Source organism: Globicephala melas, chromosome 20, assembly GCF_963455315.2.
Source record: "Globicephala melas chromosome 20, mGloMel1.2, whole genome shotgun sequence".
NCBI lineage: Eukaryota > Metazoa > Chordata > Mammalia > Artiodactyla > Delphinidae > Globicephala > Globicephala melas.
This window is the reverse complement of record NC_083333.1, coordinates 3,569,509-3,587,448: the sequence shown is the minus strand read 5'-3', so window position 1 is coordinate 3,587,448 and position 17,940 is coordinate 3,569,509. Positions and strand designations below refer to the sequence as shown.

The window sequence follows — 17,940 nt, the reverse complement described above, 5'->3', positions numbered from 1 at the left end:
AATTCTGGCAATACAAGCAAGGTGGCAAGATTTTGATACCATCTATGTCTCTGGGCAACTTACAAAGCATTTTTCGTACTATTTCAGTTTAATTAGCTTTAGTATTTCTCTTCTTAGCAGGTTATTCCCAATGAGTAAAGTATCCACTTCCTTGATTTTAGGGAAGTAGCCATTTCCTCTTTTCTTCAGGTTGACTTTGAACTGTGATTTTATTGTTCATGTACACTTCATGGAGAATGCAGTGGCACAAAATACAGAGTCCAGAGTCAACTCCTGACTTGGCTTTGATAAGTGTCATAAATTTAACATCTACTCTTTATGTCTGTCTGTCTTCAGATCCTATAGTAGTATAAATGTTATTCTTCTCCCAGCTTATTTCCTGACATTTTCTTTTTTTTAATTTATCAATGTCATGAATAATATTTTATAGTTTTTTTAAAATTATTTATTTATTTATTTTTGGCTACGTTGGGTCTTCGTTGCTTCATGCAGGCTTTCTCTAGTTGCAGCGAGCAGGGACTACTCTTCGTTGCAGTCCATGGGCTTCTCGCTGTGGTGGCTTGTCTTGTTACAGAGCACAGGCTCTAGACACGTGGGCTTCAATAGTTGTGGCACGCGAGCTAGGTAGTCGTGGCCCACAGGCTCTAGAGTGCAGGCTCAGTAGTTGTGGCACAAGGGCTTAGTTGCTCCGCGGCATGTGGGATCTTCCCGGACCAGGGCTCAAACACGTGTCTCCTGCATTCAGGCGGATTCTTAACCACTGCGCTACCAGGGAAGTCCCTCCTGACGTTTTCTTCCCTTCCCTTTCTCTCTCCATAATACATAAAACTTTTTTTTATGCATTGAAACACCTTTTTTTGATTTTTCTGTATTAAGTAATTGAAAGCTTTGAAAATTCCGTGAGACCAGATCACTATATATTTTTACAGTAAAGAGATGTAAGAATATAACCCTAAAAAGAAAATCTGTAGGACTGACAAAACAAGAAAAGTATAAAGCCTTATTGAAACATATTAATATGAAAAAAAAGATTTGAGTGAATGGACACAGGTATTGTGTTCCTGGATGAACAGTTCTTCCCAGATTATTACAATATCAATGTAATTCCTTTAAAATATCTATGAGATTTGAGGATTAAGAATGAGGTAGAGGGCTTCCCTGGTGGCGCAGTGGTTGAGAGTCCGCCTGCCAATGCAGGGGACACAGGTTCATGCCCCGGTCCGGGAAGATCCCACATGCCGTGGAGCGGCTGGGCCTGTGAGCCATGGCCACTGAGGCTGCGCGTCCGGAGCCTGTGCTCCGCAACGGGAGAGGCCACAACACTGAGAGGCCTCCATACCGCAAAAAAAAAAAAAAGAATGAGGTAGAACTTTAAATGATTGTACATTTCACTAGAAAGTACAATAGCTAAGAAAATATTGAAAGGAAAGAAAACTGAGAGGGGCTTGAATTAACAAATATGTTAACACGTAACAACAGTGCAATAATTTAAACAGGTGTTCAAAAATCAGCAGTCACGTCACTTTAAGAGAAACAGATTGATAAATAAGTATCACAAACTAATAGAAGAAAGAGTAAATCATTTAAGAAATGAGGCTGGGAAATGAGTTAAGTTGGGTCTTCATCTTAATGCCAAACCACAAGATGCCAAAATAAGTTCTAACTATCAACATATTTAAGAGTTGAGCGGAAATTTGCACAAGCCTCTTAGATAGCCTCATCCACCAGAGGGCAGACAGCAGAAGCAAGAAGAACTACAGTCCTGCAGCCTGTAGAACAAAAACCACATTCACAGAAAGATAGACAAGATGAAAAGGCAGAGGACTATGTACCAGATGAAGGAACAAAATAAAACCCCAGAGAACAACTAAATGAAGTGGAGATAGGCAACCTTCCAGAAAAAGAATTCAGAATAATGATAGTGAAGATGATCCAGGACCTCGGAAAAAGAATGGAGGCAAAGATGGAGCAGATGCAAGAAACATTTAACAAAGACCTAGAAGAATTAAAGAACAAATAAACAGAAATGAACAATACAATAACTGAAATAAAAAAATACACTAGAAGGAATCAATAGCAGAATAACTGAGGCAGAAGAACGGATAAGTGACCTGGAAGACAGAATGGTGGAATTCACTGCTGTGGAACAGAATAAAGAAAAAAGAATGAAAAGAAATGAAGATAGTCTAAGAGACCTCTGGGACAACATTAAACACAACAACATTCACATTATAGGGGTCCCAGAAAGAGAAGAGAGAGAGAAAGGACAAGAGAAAATATTTGAAGAGATTATAGTCGAAAACTTCCCTAGCATGGGAAAGGAAATAGCCACCCAGGTTCAGGAAGCGCAGAGAGCCCCATACAGGATAAACCCAAGGAGAAACACGCCGAGACACATAGTAATCAAATTGGCAAAAATTAAAAACAAAAATTATTGAAAGCAGCAAGGGAAAAATGACAAATAACATACAAGGGAACTCCCATAAGGTTAACAGCTGATTTCTCAGCAGAAAGTCTACAAGCCACAGGGAGTGGCATGACATATTTAAAGTGATGAAAGGGAAGAATCTATAACCAAGATTACTCTACATGGCAAGGATCTCATTCAGCTTCAATGGAGAAATCAAAAGCTTTACAGACAAGCAAAAGCTAAGAGAATTCAGCACCACCAAACCAGCACCACCAAACAACAAATGCTAAAGGAACTTCTCTAAGTGGGAAACATGAGAAGAAATGAACCTACAAAAACAAACCCAAAACAATTAAGAAAATGATCATAGGAACATACGTGTCGATAATTACCTTAAACGTGAATGAATTAAATGCTCCAACCAAAAGACAGGCTTGCTGAATGGATACAAAAACAAGACCCATATATATGCTGTCTACAAGAGACCCACTTCAGACCTAGGGACACATACAGAGTGAAAGTGAGGGGATGGAAAAAGATATTCCATGCAAATGGAAATCAAAAGAAAGCTGGAGTAGCAATACTCATATCAGACAAAATAGACTTTAAAATGAAGAATGTTACAAGAGACAAGGAAGGACACTACATAATGATCAAGGGATCAATCCAGGAAGAAGATATGGCAATTATAAATATATATGCACCCAACATAGGAGCACCTCAATACATAAGGCAACTGCTAACAGCTTTTATAAAAGAGGAAATCGACAGTAATACAGTAATAGTGGGGGACTTCAACACCTCACTTGGACGATTGGTATCGACAGATCGTCCAAAATGAAAATAAATAAGGAAACAGAAGCTTTAAATGACACAATAGACCAGATAGATTTAATTGATATTTATAGAACATTCCATCCAAAAACAGCAGATTACACTTTCTTCTCACGTGCGCATGGAACATTCTCCAGGATAGATCACATCTTGGGTCACAAATCAAGCCTCAGTAAATTTAAGAAAACTGAAATCATATCAAGCATCTTTTCTGACCACAATGACATGAGATTAGAAATCAGTTACAGGGAAAAGAACGTAAACACAAACATATGGAGGCTAAACAATATGTTACTACATAACCAAGAGATCACTGAAGAAATCAAAGAGGAAATCAAAAGATACTTAGGAACAAATGACAATGAAAACATGACAATCCAAAACCTATGGGATGCAGCAAAAGCAGTTCTAAGAGGGAAGTTTATAGCAATACAAGCCTACCTCAAGAAACAAGAAAAATCGCAAATAAACAATCTAACCCTACACCTAAAGGAACTAGAGAAAGAAGAACAAACAAAACCCAAAGTTAGCAGAAGGAAAGAAATCATAAAGATCAGAGCAGAAATAAGTGTGATAGAAACAAAGAAAACAATAGCAAATATCAATAAAACTAAAAGCTGGTTCTTTGAGAAGATAAACAAAATTGATAAACCATTATCCAGACTCATCAAGAAAAGGAAGGAGAGGACTCAAATCAATAAAATTAGAAATAAAGGAGAAGTTACAACAGACACTCCAGAAATACAAAGCATCCTAAGAGACTACTACAAGCAACTCTATGCCAATAAAGTGGACAACCTGGAAGAAATGGACAAATTCTTAGAAAGGTATAACCTTCCAAGACTGAACCAGGAAGAAATAATGAACAGGTCAGTCACAAATAATGAAATTGAAACTGTGATTAAAAATCTTCCAACAAACAAAAGTCCAGGACCAGATGGCTTCACAGGTGAATTCTATCAAACATTTAGAGAGAGCTAATAACACTCTTCCTTCTCAGACTCTTACAAAAAATTGCAGAGGAAGGAACACTCTCAAATTCATTCTATGAGGCCATCATCACTGTGATACCAAAACCAGAAAAAGATACCACAAAAAAAGAAAATTACAGACCAATATCACTGATGAATATAGATGCAAAAATCCTCAGCAAAATAGTAGCAAACAGAATCCAACAACACATTAAAAGGATCATACACCATGATCAAGTGGGATTTATCCCAGGGATGCAAGGATTCTTCAGTATACGCAAATCAATCAATGTGATACACCATATTAACAAATTGAAGAATAAAAACTATGTGATCATCTCAATAGATGCAGAAAAAGCTTTCAACAAAATTCAACGCCCATTTATGATAAAAACTCTCCAGAATGTGGGCATAGAGGGAACCCACCTCAACATAATAAAGGCCATATACGACAAACCCACAGCAAACATCATTCTCAGTGGTGAAAAACTGAAAACATTTCTTCTAAGCTTGGGAACAAGACAATGTTGACCACTCTCACCACTATTATTCAGCATAATTTTGGAAGTCCTAGCCATGGCAATCAGAGAAGAAGAAGAAATAAAAGGAATACAGATTGGAAAAGAAGAAGTAAAACTGTCACTGTGGACGGCATGATACTATACATAGAGAATCCTAAAGATGCCACCAGAAAACTCCTAGAGCTAATCAATGAATTTGGTAAAGTTGGAGGATACAAAATTAATGCACAGAAATCTCTTGCATTCCTATACACTAATGATGAAAAATCTGAAAGAGAAATTAAGGAAACACTCCCATTTACCACTGCAACAAAAAGAATAAAATACCTAGGAATAAACCTTCCTAGGGAGACAAAAGACCTGTATGCAGAAAACTATAAGATACTGATGAAAGAAATTAAAGATGATACAAACATATGGAGAGATATACCATGTTCTTGGATTGGAAGAATCAACATTGTGAACATGACTATACTACACAAAGCAATCTACAGATTCAATCCCTATCAAATTACCAGTGATATCTTTTACAGAACTAGAACAAAAAATCTTAAAATTTGTATGGAGACACAAAAGACCCCGAATAGCCAAAGCAGTCTTGAGGGAAAAAAATGGAGCTGGAGGAATCAGACTCCCTGACTTCAGACTATACTACAAAGCTACAGTAATCAAGACAATATGGTACTGGCACAAAGACAGAAATATAGATCAATGGAACAGGATAGAAAGCCCAGAGGTAAACCCACGCACCTATGGTCAACTAATCTATGACAAAGGAGGTAAGGATATACAATGGAGAAAAGACAGTCTCTTCAGTAAGTGGTGCTGGGAAAACTGGACAGCTACATGTAAAAGAATGAAATTAGAACACTCCCTAACACGATACACAAAAACTCAAAATGGATTAGAGACTTAAATGTTAAGACCAGACACTATAAAACTCTTAGAGGAAAACTTAGGAAGAGCACTTGTTGACCTAAATCACAGCAAGATCTTTTTTGATCCACCTCCTAGAATAATGGAAATAAAAACAAAAATAAACAAATGAGACCTAATGAAACTTAAAACCTTTTACAAAACAAAGGAAACTACAAACAAGATGAAATGACAACCCACAGAACGGGAGAAAATATTTGCAAACAAATCAACGGACAAAGGATTAATCTCCAAAATATATAAACAGCTCATGCAGCTCAGTATTAAAAAAACAACCAACCCAATCCAAAAATGGGCAGAAGACCTAAACAGACATTTCTCCAAAGAAGACATACAGATGGCCAAGAAGCACATGAAAAGCTGCTCAACATCACTAATTATTAGAGAAATGCAAATCAAAACTACAGTGAAGTATCACGTCACACCGGTTAGAATGGGCATCATCAGAAAATCTACAAACAACAAATGCTGGAGAGGGTGTGGAGAAAAGGAAACCCTCTTGCACTGTTGGTGGGAATGTAAATTGATACAGCCACTATGGAGAACAGTATGGAGGTTCCTTAAAAAAGTAAAAATAGAATTACTATATGACCCAGCAATCCCACTACTGGACATATACCCAGAGAAAAGCATAATTCAAAAAGACACATGCACCCCAGTGTTCATTGCAGCCACATTTACAATAGCCAGGTCATGGAAGCAACCTAAATGCCCATCGACAGATGAATGGATAAAGAAGATGTGGTACATATATACAATGGAATATTACTCGGCCATAAAAAGGAACAAAATTGGGTCGTTTTTAGAGACATGGTTGGACCTAGAGACTGTTATACAGAGTGAAGTAAGTCAGAAAGAGAAAAACAAATATTGTATATTAATGCATATATGTGGAACCTAGAAAAATGGTACAGATGAACTGGTTTGCAGGGCAGAAATTGAGACACAGATGTAGAGAACAAACGTATGGACACCAAGGGGGGAAAGCGGTGGGGGGAGGGTGGGTGGTGGTGTGATGAATTGGGAGATTGGGATTGATATATGTACACTAATATGTATAAAATGGATAACTAATAAGAACCTGCTGTATAAAAAAATAAAATTCAAAAAAAAGAATATAAAAACTGGGACCATTTAAAAAAGAAAAGGAAGAATAATATCTAGTTGCTTTGTGAGTAAGGACTTACGAAGCAAAAAACTACAGATGGAAACAAAGGAAATGGTGAACAGTTTTTACCATGTAAAACTTCAAAATCTCTAATTTAAAAAAAAAAGTAAAAGGTAGATTAAAAAAAAAACTTAAGTATGCTTGCAACAGATATGAGAAAAGCGTAATATCTTTATCATGAAAAATTCTTACAGATTAATAAGAAAAATGGATCAACAGTAACATGCTGGTCATACTAAGAAAGAATATGTTTTTAAGAGTTCACTAATAAATTCAAAGAAGTTCAAACTGAAAGAATAGTAAGATAATATATTCAACTATCAAATTGGCAAAGATATTTTTTTAAAAATTCAGTGTCGATGTCTTTGGAATTGTGAACAGGGCAGCTTTTCTAGAAAGCAGTTTTGACATGGATATCAATAACCTTATGGATGTTTATAGCTTTTGGAATCATAATTCCACTTTTTAGAATTTATCCTAAGGAATTAATATTCATATGTTTATCATAGCATTATTTTTTATTTAGGTTTTTTTAATTCAGGTATATCTTATCAATAAAGTGCCGAAATTTTAAAGGAACAGCTTGATTAAGTTTTACATGTGCGTACACCACAAAACCATCTCCCAGGTCAAGATACAGGACATTTCCAGCATCCGGAAGGCTCCTCTCAGTCAGTACCTGTCCTCACCAAGAATAACCAGTATTATGACCTCTGTTGCCATAGATTTATTTTGAACTTCACATAACATTATTTATAATAGCAAAAAATTGAAACAGTCTAAAAGTAGATAATGAAGAACTGACTACTTTGTTGGATCTCCATATGATAAAATAATATGAAGCCATTAAAAACGTTTTTGGTATGGAATTTCAGTTTGGGAAGATGAAAAAGTTCTGGAGATGGATGGTGGCGATGGTTGCACAACAGTGTGAATGTACTTAATGCCACTGAACTGTACACCTTAAAATGGCAGATTTTATGTTATGTATATTTTAACATAATTAAAAAATGTTTTGGGTGCTCTAGGTGAAGTTATATAGAGGAATTTTTGCATTATTTTTGTATCTTTTTGTAAGTCTGAAGTTATTTCAAAATAAAAAGTTATAAAATGTCTTTGGAGAATTTTTAATGTTGAGTAAATCTCAGTATAGTATATAGTGAAAAAAATATTTAGATCATACTAGATATATAGCGTAACCCTAATTTTTTGTGGAGGAGTTGTGATGGGTTATGTGTGTGTATACACACACGTGAATATACATTATCTTTGCATAGATTAGAAAGCCTATGGAGAGATCAAGTGATACACCAATATATTGATATCGGTTTCATTATTGTGGTGATACTTTCCTTTTACCAAACTTCCTGTGATTACCCACATATTCCTTTTACAATTAGAATAAAGCAAGAAAAATTTTAACTAGAAGTTATTGAAAGGGAGAAAAATAAGGACTTCCCTGGTGGTGCAGTGGTTAAGAATCCACCTGCCAATGCACGGGACACTGATTTGAGCCCTGATCTGGGAAGATCCCACATGCCGCGGAGCAGCTAAGCCTGTGCGCCACAACTACTGAGCCCACGTGCCACAACTACTGAGGCCCGTGCGCCTAGAGCCCGTGCTCCACAACAAGAGAAGCCACCGCAATGAGAAGCCCACGCACCGCAACCAAGAGTAGCCCCTGCTCGCCACAACCAGAGAAAAGCCCGCGTGCAGCAACGAAGACCCAACACAGCCCAAAAAAATAAAATAAATTTATTTTTTTTAAAATGGGAGAAAAATAAAACTTTTCAAAAATTGGCTTAATGACTTTGAAGATTACTTTCTTTAAGGGTTGTTCTCTTTCTTCATCTCTATCTTCAGTCATATATTTGCCAAGTCTCTTTTCTCCAGGTCTGATTCTAGGTAATGGTCTTTATCTTTTACCGTTTTTCCCCCAATCTTTTATTTTAAAATAATTGTTGATGTAATTTTCATGGACCGTCTGTGCTAATAGTGTATTTTTTTCCCCAGGTATTGAATTGAAACACCTTTGTTTGGAATACATGACTCCGTGGCTGTCAAATCTAGTACGTTTTTGTAAGCACAATGATGATGCCAAAAGACAAAGAGTTACTGCGATTCTTGATAAGCTGATAACAATGACTATAAACGAGAAACAGATGTATCCATCTATTCAAGCAAAAATATGGGGGAGCCTTGGGCAGGTATTGAGTTTGCTCAAATATTTATCTAGTACCTCCTTGGTGGAGATATTTATCTGATACCCACGTTGTACAAAGCACTAAGCTAGGGATATAGCTGTATAAAAGACAGTCCCCTCTTTCAAAAAGCATGCAGACACCCACCTAATTCTTGATCTGCTTCAGAATTGTTCAAGTCTAATGCATGTCTCAGAGCCAGAGAAGCACTAATTATTTTAGCACTCTCCTCCATGGCATAATTACAGTCATCCCACAGAACTCTCAGTGTGTAGAACCCACAGGTGCTGAGGGCCAACTGTACTATGCCATTTTTTATGTAAGGGACTCGAGCATCCCGGGAATTTGGTATCTGCAGGGAGTCCTGGAACTAATCTCCAAGGATACCAAGGGATGGCCGCATGTAGAATTTAACTGTAAAAATCTGATGTTGTTTTTAATAAATAGTGCATTAGAGTGGATTCTAGTACCCTATATACCATAGGTGTCAGTAAATGTTTGCTAATGATGTTATTTGGGCCACCTGCTCTCACTTATAGTACCAGCATAAGAATGCCAATATTAAAATAGTATAATGTAACTATTTTTTATCTGACAAGATTTATGCTACCATTTCTTCAAGATAATCATTGAAGGAGGCGATACCCTTACTCAATGCTGTGAATCCTCCAAATAATTTTAAATGACCTTGGAGCCATTTTTGTAGCTCTACAAAACATCTCAGTACTTGATGTCATTCCTGTATTTTAAAATAATTGTACTTTATGCTGCTCGTACATACTGTCTTAGAAGAGAACAGAGGTGCTTTAAGAGTGAGTGAAAATAGGACTTCCCTGGTGGCGCAGTGGTTAAGAATCCGCCTGCCAATGCAGGGGACACGGGTTCGATCCCTGGTCTGGGAAGATCCCACATGCCGTGGAGCAGCTAAGCCTGTGCACCACAACTACTGAGCCTGCGCACCTAGATGCTGTGCTCCACAACAAGAGAAGCCACCCCAATGAGAAGCCCGCACACTGCAACGAAGAGTGGCCCCCGCTCACCGCAACTAGAGAAAGCCTGCCCGTGCGCAGCAGCGAAGACCCAACACAGCCAAATAAATTAATTAATTAAATAAAATAGTAAAAAAAAAAAAAAGTGAAAATAATATATGTAGAGATTTTAAATTTTTGAATGCCAGTCTCTGAAGGAATTGAGGGAATATTCTCATCCTTTCCTGGATATTTTATGATAAATTATATTTATTGACAGGTCTTTAAATAAAGTCTAGTATTTTGGAGGCCTCAGGTAACATAGAATTTTCATGTTGATTGGGCTACTCCTTGAACTATTTTTAAGTTAAAAATTAAGTTGGCAGAATGGCTAAAACATAAGTTATCTTTCCCTCTTCCACTAGATTACAGACCTCCTTGATGTTGTCCTAGACAGTTTCATCAAAACCAGTGCAACGGGTGGCTTGGGATCAATAAAAGCTGAGGTGATGGCAGATACTGCTGTAGCTTTGGCTTCTGGAAATGTGAAATTGGTTTCAAGCAAGGTAATCCCTTTTCCTTTGCCTTCTGGGCTATGGCTTGATGTGTCTATTTTTATTATCAGGAGATCTTTTGTTTTATAACGAGTCATTTTAAACTGAAATTTTTTGTAATAAAACTTTTTAACTCCCATGTTTTTTAAAATTCTGCTTCTTTATAGGTTATTGGAAGGATGTGCAAAATAATTGACAAGACATGCTTATCTCCAACTCCTACTTTAGAGCAACATCTTATGTGGGACGATATTGCTATTCTAGCCCGCTACATGCTGATGCTGTCCTTCAACAATTCCCTGGATGTGGCAGCTCATCTCCCCTACCTCTTCCACGTCGTTACTTTCTTAGTAGCCACAGGGCCACTCTCCCTTAGAGCTTCCACACATGGATTGGTCATTAATATCATTCACTCTCTGTGTACTTGTTCTCAGCTTCATTTTAGTGGTAAGTTCCAGGAAAGCCATTTGTGTTTCACCAGTTCCTTTCTCCATTTTACACCACTTGACTGGCATAGATTACCTTATTATTTATTACGGTACCTTAATACCAAGCTGCTTAATCAAGCCTATGTTAATGATATGAAATATAATCAAATCAAAAAGAAAAAGAATGAATTACTTGCATTCCATCTCAAGCCATGGCAAAGATATTCTGTGCACGTTTGTCATGTAGACTCTAGTAGTTATCACATAAGCTAAAGGCTCAGCACTGGTTGACAGTGTTGCTTTACTAGCACAAATTTGTACATAAAGGGAGTTAAGTAATGAGCATTAAGCTCACACATCCAGAGGGTTGGTTTAGGGCGCATTGTTACGTAATTTTGATATGATATTCAAATTATCTAAATTCAAAATGAAACATGGTACTTTAGAATTAAAAAAATAGTATCTTTAAAGTCTTTACTTGTTCCTTTTTTCTTTTACAGAAGAGACCAAGCAAGTTTTGAGACTCAGTTTGACAGAGTTCTCATTACCCAAATTTTACCTGCTGTTTGGCATTAGCAAAGTCAAGTCAGCTGCTGTCATTGCCTTCCGCTCCAGCTACCGGGACAGGTCATTCTCTCCTGGCTCCTATGAGAGGGAGACTTTTGCTTTGACATCCTTGGAAACAGTCACAGAAGCTTTGTTGGAGATCATGGAGGTATAGAAGGCAAAATGACAAGAAACTAAGCTCATTTTTAAAAATCCAGTGGTACTGTATAGAAGAAATACTGGTTTATTCTGCTGTTTTGCACTTAATGCTTAAATAAAAACACTCCCATGGAATGTGTTTATTGGTAATATATATGTCACTTGTTTAGTGCCATTATAATAAACATTTTTTAATGTTTCTATAAACATTTATATACATAAATATATTCGGAGTATCTTTTTTTTAGGCATGTATGAGAGATATTCCAACATGCAAGTGGCTGGACCAGTGGACAGAACTAGCTCAAAGGTATGTCCCAAATAAATTTAAGTTGCAAAAGTACGTGTACTGTTGAAACAATAGATACTATTGCATAATCAATATTTTAATTAATTATTTAATATATATAAACACAGAGGTTTTCATAAGCTCTTCGGATCTTTAACTTGCAGATTTGCGTTCCAGTATAATCCATCCCTGCAACCAAGAGCCCTTGTTGTCTTCGGCTGTATCAGCAAACGGGTGTCTCATGGACAGATAAAGCAGATTATCCGCATCCTCAGCAAGGTACCTCCCCCTCTCCTCCCAGCTGTTGGTTGCTCCCAGGTTGTAAAGTATATCTTGAATTTTTCTAAGGGACATTTAAATTTGAATTTCATAAAATATCTTGTATGTTGCTTATTGAATCTTTAAAAAATGGGTTTTGATTATTTTTTTATTGTAATTCTTTGAAGTGAAGAAACCTCTCTCTAGAGAACATATCTTAAAAAGAAAATTAAGTATTTCTTTTGGTAGAAGATACTCTTAATATTTTATTATAAGCATTTAACTAGATGGTAAGACTAGCCTTATATAAAATTGTATAATTTGTAATTACCTATAATAATGCTTGATTTCTTATATTAGAATATAATATAGAAATATTTTAAAATAAGAACCCAAATGTGCTTTGAGCTAGCTACCAAAACCACCATAGCACTGGAAATAATTCTCACACTTATTAAATAAGGAATTGTTCCTGAAATAATTCTGAGATTCAGTTTAGGAGTTAATGTTTTCTTTCAATGAAAGTAAAATAAAGAATTGTGTTTCCCTAAAAGGCGCTTGAGAGTTGCTTAAAAGGACCTGATACTTACAACAGTCAAGTTCTGATAGAAGCTACAGTAATAGCACTAACCAAGTTACAACCACTTCTTAATAAGGTAATTACTGTGTAGAAAATGAGTGCATTCATTTTGGGTATCAGTGTTAAATGTTATTTTCTTTCAGAATTCAGAAAATAAGATGGATTGAGAAGTTACAAAGAAAGATATAGTTAAAGTAGAACTTCCTGCCTTAAGATTTAGTTGTTTGAAGTATTTACGTTAGAGGAAGAATAACTATGGGCAGTACGTTCTCAAATGCCTGTGTGTTGTCTCATCAGTGCTAAAGGACAGATGGGTATATATTCTTAATTCTTTAATCCAGTAAGTAATAATTGGGCATCTGCTATGTGCCAAGTACTGTTTTAGGTACTAGAGATATACAACTGAACAAAGCCAATAAAATGATCCGCCTTCATGGAACTTTCATTCTAGGGTGAATGTGGAAGTTGAGGAGTGGCTAGCTAATAAACAAAGTAATTAAAATGCATGATATATTAATTGGTGACCATTATCGTGAAGAAATGTAAAGCTGGGTAAAGTATACCTGATAATCAAAAGTTTGGGTGCTAAATGAAGGTAATGTTTAAAAGGAGTAAGATGATACTAGCCACTGTTTTAGGGTGGTCTGAGATCATCGCAGCTTTGTGACCTCAAGCAGATCATTTAACATCTGGACATCATGTTTCCACATTGATAAAATGAGTAAAATGGACTAGATGATGGCGTAGTATTATCTTCCAACTCTGAAGTTGTATTCTGTGAATTGAGTACAAAGATATGCCAGATTTCAGAGAGATTACTGAGAAATAAATACTTGTATATTCCTGGTATTGAGTTATATGTTCTACAAACATTCTAATCCTATCGTATACAAAATGGTTCTCTCGTCTTCACTGTGAGGGTGAAGGTCATTCTGGCGGTCGTGTGCACAGTGGATTGGAGCAGGGAGAAACTGGAGGCAGAAAGAATCTGCATTTAGAATAAAGAAGGTTGGCATGGCACAGTGTTATTAGCAATAAACAGGCACGAAAGGGACTACTTTGGAAGCATCAACAAAACTTGGTGACCAGGTTTTAGAATCCAAGAATACGGAGCAATCAAAGGAGATGCCAAGGTTCTCAGCCTGGTAACAGTGTCTTTAGTTACACACATGGAATAGAGGAAGAACTTACTGATATATTTACCTTATCCAGAAGAGAAAACATGCATAATTTGTGGGATAACATGATCTGTTTTGTACTGCAGTGTGTTTTGATGAGGCTGCTTGTGGTTCATCTTGCTAACCTGTAGTGCGTCTCCCTTGCCAGGACTCCCCTCTGCATAAAGCCCTCTTTTGGGTAGCTGTGGCCGTGCTGCAGCTCGATGAAGTCAACTTGTATTCAGCAGGCACCGCACTTCTGGAACAAAACCTGCACACCTTAGACAGTCTCCGGATATTCAATGACAAGGTGAATAAGCTTCCACTTGGTATTCCTAAATGCCAAGCACATTAGAGCTCCTCCCTCTTTTCTTGTTGTTATCTTTTAAAATCAGAAGAGGTCCATAACTTAAATATGAATTTCTGTAATGCAACTTATTATGAGTATAGTTCCTTACCAGCTCATAAAAACTGCTTAAACTTTGCATGTTTTTAATATAAAAATAGCAGAAAACAGTATTTGCTCAATATTAGTAAACAGAATAGGTATAAAAATAGTAATAATAATAGCTACCATGCTAGGCCCTATGCTGTCCAATGCACTGTACACTCAATTGTAATTTCATAACCCAAAGGTAAAGGTTAGCCTTCCCCACCCCCATTTCACTTCACAAAGAAATAATCTGAAAATTAGCTTACTTTTATTGAATTATGGTACTTAATGGAAAATAGGTATAATTAGAAGCAGATAAGGAATTTGGAGAGTCTAAAGGAAGCTTTTGGATACTTAATTGTACTAGTTTTTTGTTTGCTTAATCCCACTTTAAAACATACCATCACCACCCCTCTTAACATTTATCAGCCTTGATTGAGGTTGGATTTTGGTTCACAGAGGATAGTGGAAGGAATATAACAGTAAGAAATTGTATTCATTTTGTCTTTGGAGAAAAAAAATGGGACGAGTCTAGGAGAAAAGAGAGGAATTTTAAGATAGATGTGTGTATATAACAAGAGATTTGCTTGAAATTAAATTAACAGAGCTTGTGGGTAGAAAGAAACAGAACCAGAGCATGGTTTTAAGTGTGAAGGTACCTCATCTAAAAATTATTTGTTCAGTCTTATGTAGACCCAGAACAGCTGGGGCTCTGGGAAGTATGGAAACAAAATTATAGAGGTAGAAGCTACCTTGAAGTTTATCAGTCAGACCTCCATTTTACAAGATAGAAAAGAACAAAGAAGTCAAGTAACTTGTTCGTGTTTGTACATCTGATGTGGGACTAGAACCTCTCTTTCCTAATCCCCATTGCCGTTTTCTGGGGTGGTCTTGGGACAGTGGTGGTCAGAGAGATAGCTAGCTATTGGCCATTTCTGTGAATATAAGAATAGTCGTAAGTGAAGTGTTTGTCTAGGAATATCTGCCTTGGCATTTTCATTGCCAGAATAGCCCATTAGCAGAAGCTAATATTGCCTCCAGTGCCCCAGGATACTAGGAATCAGAGATAATAAAGCCTGTTAAAAGTCACCAGAATGAACGATGAATAAGGTCTGAGAATCTGTTGTATAACCTGGTGACTGTAGTTGATAACACTGTAGTGTATAATTGAAATTTGCTAAGAGAATAGAACTTAAATGTTCTCACCAAAAAGGGGGATGGGATATGAATATGTGAGGTGATGGATGTGTTTATTAACTTAATGCGGGGAATCCTTTCACAACATGTATGTGAAAGGGTATATATTCATCGTTCAAATCATCACATTGCACACTTTAAATATCTTACAATTTTATTTGTCAGTTATACCTCAATAAAGCTGAAAATATATATATAAATTGAACATATAGTAGGTTAATACTTTATGTAATATTTATGATATTCTGCAATTTGCTTTTTTATTTGACAACATAAAGTGAACATCTTTCTAAGCATGTATATATGCACACACACATAAATGTGTGTGTATATATATACATTTGTATGTGTGTGTATAATTCTTTCTCATGGCTGCAGAGTATTTTACAGTATGCATGAAGCACAGTTTATTCAACCATTTGCCCATTGATGAACATTTGATTTGTTCATCTTTTCTATTATAAAAAATGCTCGAAACATCTCTCTACACTTATTTTATAGACTCATGCTTTTCTTTCTTTGAGATAGAAATCTAGACAGACCTGAACATGACCCTAAATACCTTCAGTTTTTGCTTTAAAAAAATCTCTGTGCATAAGGAAATCACAGGGCTTCTTTTTTTAAAAATGCAAATTCCCGGTCCTTATCACCTCTCATGTTTCTGAGATGGAACGCAGTACTTTCCACCTTTAAACAAGCATCATCAGTGACTTTAAAGCAGGTATTCCTGGTACCACACTTTAGGAAACATTGACGTATGTGCACTGCCATATGTAAAACCGATAGCTGGTGGGAACCTGCTGTATAGTGCAGGGACCTCAGCTCCGTGCTCTGTTTCAACATAGATGGGTGGGGTGGGGGTGGGGGTGGGGAGGTCCAAGAGGGAGGGGATATATGTATACATATAGCTGATTCACTTCCTTGTACAGCAGAAACTAAAACACTGTAAAGCAACTATACCCCAATTTTTAAAAAATCTTAATTTAGAGGTCAAGTTACACAGTATTTTTGAGTTTCAACTTCCTTGTTTTCCCACACTAGAATGTCACATCCACGAGGGCGAGTAGTTTTTGTCTGTTTAGTTCACTGACTTACTTGCAGAGCCTAGAACCATGCCTGGCACATCAAAACATATAATGAGTATTTGATAAGTAAAAGAATGAATGAATGAATCTGTCAATCTGTAAAGTAGAGCTAATACCTATTACATAGAATTGCTTTAAGGTTTCAATACAATAATGTATCTAACACTTTATACAGCAGGCGCTCAGTAAATATGAACTCTCTTCATTCTGTTGAATTTCCAGTCATCATAGTACACGAAGTGCCAGCTACAGTTCAGTGCATCGTCTTATTGAAAATAACAATAATTTTAGTTTTTAAAAAGTCACCAGGATATGAACTGACAGTCACTGACTTTGCATTGTAAATCAAAGCTGTTTTATCTTCCATCACCTTATTATTTGTGTGCTTAACTATCTTGCACGAATTTATTTGCAGTACCTTAAATGTTCTGTGGTTTTCTGTAGTCACCTGAAAATAATTTCTCTCAACCTGAAAGGAGTATTTACCTTGTCACAGCTGTTGAACACAAACAAAAACCAATAAGTGATCCTTCCTGTGTGGACCCCGTCAACCATCTCATGATTATTTTTTAATAGAGTCCAGAGGAAGTATTCATGGCGATCCGGAATCCTCTGGAATGGCACTGCAAACAAATGGATCATTTTGTTGGACTCAATTTCAACTCTAACTTTAACTTCGCACTGGTTGGACACCTCTTAAAAGGTAGAGAGGCCTTATGTCAGAATATTTTTATGAAATGGTGTTGAGAAGCCAGAAGTAACTGAAATGATTGAGTGCTTGAAATGCAAGTGTATGTCTTACTGAGTTATGTTTTGTTCAGTATATATTTCAATAGAGCCTAATTTCCACATCACGTATCAAATTTCCTTTAAAAAGCAAAGGAGTTGATTCTTATAAAATTTCTAAGTACTTTCTAATAGCCGTTTTATCAATTAATGCTACTTATTGATAAGTATCTTTTTGATTATCAAAATAAGATAGACTGCAAATCAATAAATGTTATTTGAGTAACTCATGTTAGAAAATGTTATGTTAGAGATTTGACCACAGATTTTCTTAACTTGTTACTAATTTACTGTTGATCAGTCCGATTATCACATACCATAGACCCTCACCCTTCTGGTGCCCCATCCTCCCACCTCCGCATTTCTGTACTGCTTACAGCAGCGACCTCCAGCTCCTCCTCAGAGCCAGCTTGTTCACTCCCTCACCTGACTTTACTCCCTACTGGTGACTTCGCTGAG

The 17,940-nt window shown here is 36.6% G+C and overlaps 1 protein-coding gene across 8 annotated transcripts in view; it reads left to right on the top strand.

Moving 5' to 3' along the window:
• NF1 (neurofibromin 1) overlaps positions 1-17,940 on the top strand; it is a 250,416-nt gene that overhangs the window by 206,263 nt on the left and 26,213 nt on the right. For all 8 annotated transcript variants that reach the window (XM_060290048.1, XM_060290047.2, XM_030862088.3 and 5 more), the window contains 9 exons: positions 8,854-9,047; positions 10,435-10,575; positions 10,731-11,010; positions 11,492-11,706; positions 11,945-12,006; positions 12,150-12,264; positions 12,798-12,899; positions 14,150-14,290; positions 17,272-17,398. In XM_060290048.1, coding sequence (XP_060146031.1) covers positions 8,854-9,047; positions 10,435-10,575; positions 10,731-11,010; positions 11,492-11,706; positions 11,945-12,006; positions 12,150-12,264; positions 12,798-12,899; positions 14,150-14,290; positions 17,272-17,398 — 1,377 coding nt within the window. The remainder of the gene's footprint in view (positions 1-8,853; positions 9,048-10,434; positions 10,576-10,730; positions 11,011-11,491; positions 11,707-11,944; positions 12,007-12,149; positions 12,265-12,797; positions 12,900-14,149; positions 14,291-17,271; positions 17,399-17,940) is intronic.